The 6,000-nt window shown below is 45.1% G+C and overlaps 1 protein-coding gene across 5 annotated transcripts in view; it reads right to left on the minus strand.

Annotated features, from left to right (window-relative positions):
* The window catches only part of PCYT1B (phosphate cytidylyltransferase 1B, choline), a 28,675-nt gene extending 23,055 nt beyond the window's left edge, over positions 1 to 5,620 (minus strand). For 2 of the 5 annotated variants that reach the window (XR_013775490.1, XR_013775491.1), the window contains exon 1: positions 5,412 to 5,619. Coding sequence is in view for 3 of the 5 variants with exons in the window: in XM_079315361.1 (XP_079171487.1) it covers positions 5,412 to 5,513 (102 nt within the window). In the remaining 2 variants the exon portion in view is untranslated. Of the gene's footprint in view, positions 1 to 5,411 lie in introns of all 5 variants that reach the window. The other 3 variants (XM_079315362.1, XM_079315363.1, XM_079315361.1) reach the window with 2 other exon arrangements.
* Between the last annotated feature and the right edge of the window lie 380 nt (positions 5,621 to 6,000).

Raw genomic sequence — 6,000 nt, forward strand, 5'->3', positions numbered from 1 at the left:
TTACAATGTTTTTCCACTCCTTTTTAAAGATATGATACAAATCTTTGTAGTAATGGCAACAGCACAGTTTAAGAAGTTGGTAATATTCTCCTAATAAAATCTGTTTCTAAAATACAGTGCATTTGCAAGCACAGAATGCAATATATAGAATGTAATGTTTTCTCCCTGTGTTTATGGGTCATTTCTGATTCCTGAAAAGATATCTCTGGTTCTGTGTATCTGATAAATGTGTATTGCAATTAGTTTTTGCAGAAACTGTATGTCCTGGGGTGACATTTCAGAACATATATAAGCTGCATGTCTTCTGATGCAAGAAGGGGAAATCTTACCAGATTTTTCATGTCTATGGGCAATTTCTTTTTTTTTAAGTGCAGAAAAATTGCTCAATGTCCCCAAGCACAAACCTTACTTGGCATGTTTTTATGGGTTTGTGGTTTTATATAGTAGCCAACATTGATGAAAACGAAAATTAATTCAGAGCAAAACCTGAACTTCTAAAGGACCAAATAAATATTTAGGCAAATAAAGTAATTTTGGGTTCCTTAAATGTAAGGCTATTTACAAATTTACTGATGCTTAATTTCACACTGAAGTAAACAGATGGCAGACCCCCTGTCATAACATCACGTGAGAGAGAAACAGATGCATGAGATACTTCTTAACCACAATAAAATCCCCCCAACATTAATCATTGGTTCCTCCAATTAAAATTGCCTTCCAGTGATATAGGAAAGATGAATATGAAGATCTGTGAAAGCTCATGGAAATAAAATACCGAAATTATTCCAGGGGTTGCATCAGAACCTCTTAAAATATTCTCTGTAAATATGAAGGGATGAAAATACAGGAATCCAAGGCATGCATACCTTCCTTGCAATTATTTTGAATTTTGTGTTTGAATTCATTGCTTAACAGCAGCAACAAGAAATTGTCTAAAGAAGTAGAGTGACTCCTTGAACCATTATAAAGCTCCAGTGTATGCAAACACTAAAATATGCTCCTCTACTCTTCAACAAAATAAAAAAAACAAGTGTTTTCCAAATGTACTTGAGGAACTGGGAAAAAATTGAATTAATGTACTCTCATTTTTTATAAAATATCAAGAAAATAAACAAAATGGCTAAAGCACCAGATACCTAAAATTATGTGAGATCTGTCATATTCAGTTGTACTTGAGTCTCATTCTCCAACTACTGTAGATCCAGTGCCCCAAGATACTTAATACCTAATTCCTATTGACCTGTAAAAGCCTGTAGCCTCTGAATCTCACAGCACTACAGCAGTAAATCTGGGCTTTGGAGCAGGGCTGGGATTGCAAGGGGGAACCTCAAATGGCCACAACACTTGCAGTGCCTTGGCAGAACATGTTTTATCTGCCATATGGATAGACAAAGTATCCAGCTAGTCTGTCCTTACAATGATTATGGAAAAAGGTCCCAGATAAACTATTTGGGTACTTCCACACAGGACCCTGACATCACTTTCTGTACAAGAAATGAGATCTGGCCACTGCTGCAGCTGCCTGGGAACAGACATCCAAGGGTAGCATGGATGTCACACCCTTGAACAGCCCAGTATTTTGGGAATAGCATAAGGGCAGAGCAGACAGAACAAAAAGCACTTCTTGCTTCTTCACATCATCTTAAAGATAGATTCACTTTAAATTAATGAAAACAGCTGCCTAATTTCTCCAGCCTTGCCCTGTACCCACTGATGTGCCTGTGAGCACAGGCCAAACCAACCACATATCTACCTATCTACTCCCTCTCCTGCCCTGTAGATCATCCCAGATAATTCAGGTGGGTTATCTTACCTGGTTCCTTAAATTAAGTACTGTGATGGAAAGGTATGTTGCATTGCCCTGCATGACAGAGCCATGAAATACAATGAAATACAATAAAAAGAAGCTCTCAGTGTGTTCAAGGGAAAGATGAAGTACAATGCCAAGCAGTACATTCTGAAGTTTGTTTTCAAGTAACTTTCAGTGTATATTTGGGTTTCTTTAATCTGCAGCACAGTCCTTAAAAACTGCCATTGTTTTCTTTTATGAAAGGTGTTGCATGGAATTGTCTTCCTGAACAAAGTGTGTTGAAATGCCTGTTTGTTTCTCTCAGGTGATGACTGCTAATTTTCAAAGGACACACTGGTCCTTCAAGGAGCTACACACATGGGACTAAAGTCAAACTCTTGATCCCAAGTGACATAAATATATTATAAAAAAATAAGCAATTAATCTCACAAGGTTTTGCATTTCCTCTTTGGTATTTCCTGCTACAGTATTTCTTGGTTAAACTAAGAGCTTTCCTTTTTAGTAGTGATGCATATGGGCAAGCCCTAAGGGCAGGATTCCCAGGCTGAGATCCACAGCCCAGCAGCACTCTGCAGCTTACTGAAAGTTATCCAGGGACAACTGCCATACCATCAATGTGTGGCATGATATGACCAGAGGTCATGTTTATCCCAAACATGACCAAACCATGGGTATTCCAAGGCTCAAAAATATGAATGGGACCGCAGCAGATGAGAAAGTGACCTAACACTATAGTTTGGTCCAGATAAGAAAAGAGATAAATGCAAAAGGATGCAAACCAGAATTGGAGAAATGCTATTTGTGAGGGTTTTTTCCTTGACTACAAAACTCCTAAAATCACCACTGTGGATAAAAGCTGTGACTCTGATGTGTTTATTTCACTGTTGTGTATTGAGACCAAGATACATGGGGTCACTCAGAGAGGCATTTTCCTGGCATTGAGATACAAGGAAGTTGAGAACATAAAGAAGGCAAAGATTAAGTCAGAGATGGAGCAGAGGAATTGACTGAAGCCACACAAACCCTCATTAATGCTTCGGCTGGTTAAGAAAACGCGCAGAGTGTACTGGGAAAAAATAATGGCAATTTATAATTACAACAGTACCAGGCACTGGAAAACATCAGGTTTCAATACACATTGAAACTTTCCCTAGAATTGCCTTCAATGTCCCCTAATTTCCTGATATTTGAAGGACACAGGTTCTTTAGTCCTAATGTGACAGTTCCTGACAAGCTAGGAGACTTCATAGCCTAAAATCAGAGGTCCAATGGCACATATCCATCTAAAATATTCACAGTTTTAAGGCTTTACAGAAATAAATCCTGTTTCAATTAAAAGGACGACAACAGTTTCAGAAAAGAACCAACTCCTTTTCACCTTCTAAAATTTGAGGTGATTTCTCAAGTAAAACTGCTCCCTACAACTTAGCCTTAAATAACCTGAAAGCCCAAATAATTAATTTTAGACGTGAGAACTAATGAACAGCATTAAAAAGTCATCTGTAAATATCACAAACTTGCTACCAGTCATATCATTCTGAGGTACCAAAGCCATCCTGAGGTCCAAACGATACTACAATGTTACCTGAGACACCCTCTTCCCTTTACACCAATAATCTAGGTGACAAGGTTACTGGCTCACCACTGCACATGCTGCCTTCAAAAAATGAGATCAGACCAAGTACTGAAGATCTTAAAAAAAGATCTCATAGGAACCTGATGACCATGTTATTAGACCATTTGTCAAGGGGTGATTCACTTTAACTCTTCAGAATACCTGCCCTTAATTTTTCTCAATACAGACACTGCTTCACTACACTTGTTTGCCTCACTCCCTGTGCTCTTGAGTTTGGTGTATTGCATTATACTTCACCAGACAATTTTCTTTTTAGCCTGAAGATAACACAGATCTGACAACTGATGATGTATCACTTCATAAGGGCACACTTTACACAAATACTTATTTAAAATGTCTCCATTGTCCGTTATTGGTAGTTAGGAAGATGTAAAACATTGTAATGAATTCCTGTTTCTTTCATGTACTCTGTCACCTTAATTTCCACAGGAATTATACTAGAATGCATGATATTGTAAATACTGGTATCATATTGTCACTCCTTTCTTTAAAATCTTTTAAAATGTCAGACTACCCAGAGTAATATATTCAAACAGGTTGTTATATCTGAGCTTTTGTCAGAGAAATCTTAGACAGCCTGTACCAACACCCTGCAGTAACTACACCTGAGCTAACTTTCCCTATTAAAACAGTTCCAAAAGTTTTCCGTGAACAAATTAACAGTCTTCTTTAAAGCTGAATCTAATTATAACATGAGCAAGAAGAAAACATTAATTTAGGTCAGCTCCAATGACCGTTGCTATTTCTTGTCATATTAGAACAATGTTTCAACTATAGTGTTGAATTTAATTACTGAAGTTTGATGTTTAAATATGTTTTAATTAGCACTGCGACTGAATTCTGGTGTTAAATGATCTAATTTCCAGGACTAAACTGTTGCATACATCATGAATTTTTACATCTTGACACTGCCTCCACAATTGTGTGACTGCATTTTTGTACTGCTGTTATTAACTTTTTACCACCTTGCCAATGGTGTATACCATGCTGGGGTAAGGAGAGATCTTTCCTGGTGGGAATAATAACAGATTCAAACAAGAAGGAAGGAAACACTCAAAACATTTCAAATGAGCATATAAAAAGAAGGACAACTCTCAGAACCTCTACTCTTGGAGTACTGCAGCCTTGTAAAGTTGTTTCACGGTCTGAGGGAGTCTTTGAGCAAAGAACATCAGAGGAGTTATTTTAAGTACCATTCTCCCGGCCCTCCCTCATTGTCCTGTCCCCCCAAAACCCGCAGCTCTCCGAAACTCTCTTCTTCATTACACATCCCGAATCGAACGGGCAATTCCTCACCGGACTCTGAAAGTTGAGAAAAGCGGGATTTGCCATTCCTGGGCTCAGTAACCCGACCGAGAGCCGGCCCGCCGGGCAGAGCGGGGCCGGGCGGTCACTGAGGAGCCGCCGGGGGCTGCGGTTCCCGGTGGGGGCGGCACCGGGAGAGGCTGGCACCGGGAGAGGCTGGCACCGGGAGAGGCTGGCACCGGCCATCGCTGCCCGCCGCCGGCTCCTTGGGGCGCAAGCCGCTCCTCTGCCTTCACTACTGTGTTACCGCGGGAAGCTTTTTAGATCGTAACGCGGCTTGGCCACCACACGCCTCCCGCCGCCGCTCCCGCCACCCGCATACATGCAGCACCAGCGCCGGTGCCGGGCGCGCCCGGACCCGTCGGGAGCGCGGGGGAACCGGGTTTCTAACGGGTGGACCAGGAATCCTGCCTGGCTGTCACCGCACCGCCCCGAGCTCCGGCACGGCACGGCACGGCACGGCACGGCACGGCACGGCACGGCACGGCCCACCTCTGACAGCCTTCGCTCGCCCTTTCCCTGGCATTGCACAAAGGGACCCGCAGTGAGGCGGCATCGGCCGCCCGGGGGCTCGCTCGCTCCCTCCCTCGCCCCCGGCCCAGCGGCCCCGCAGCACCCGGGGCGGTTCGAACGGGCGGGCCGCGGCCGGGCCCGACTCACCAGGCGCGGCTGTGGGCAGGTGTGTTCCAGCTCCTCCATGGTGTCGAAGGGGGATTTGGGTATGCCCGTTCCTGACTCAGCACCGGCCGCACGCACTGGCATGGCCGCCACCCGGGCCCGCCCGGCGCGGGGGGTCTCCCCGGGAGCCGCCCGGGGGCTCGGCCGCTCGCGTCGCCACGGCAACCGGCGGGCCCCGCCCCGCTCCGCGCGCGGGGGGCGGAGCCGAACATTGGCATGCGGGCTCCTGGTTGGCTGCTGCCCCGCCGCGCCACCGCGCGCTGCCCACGGCGGCTCCGCGGGCGGGCCCCGCCCCCGCCAGTCCCAGGAGGCCGGAATGGGCCGGGCTGGACGGGACCGCGGGGGCAGCGGCTGCGAAACCCCGGCTCGAGCAGGGCCGGCCCACAGCACACGGCGCAGGAGCGCGTCCAGAAGGTTCTTGAACATCTCCAGGGGGGGAAACTGCACAACTTCTCTGGGCAGTCTGTTCCACTGACCGGCCACCTGCACGGTGAAGTTCCTCCTCATGTTGAGGGAGAACTTCCTGTGCATCAGTTTCTGCCCATTGCTTCTTGTCCTAAGCTTGGCAACC

Source organism: Erithacus rubecula (genome assembly GCF_903797595.1).
Source record: "Erithacus rubecula genome assembly, chromosome: 1".
Taxonomy (NCBI): domain Eukaryota; kingdom Metazoa; phylum Chordata; class Aves; order Passeriformes; family Muscicapidae; genus Erithacus; species Erithacus rubecula.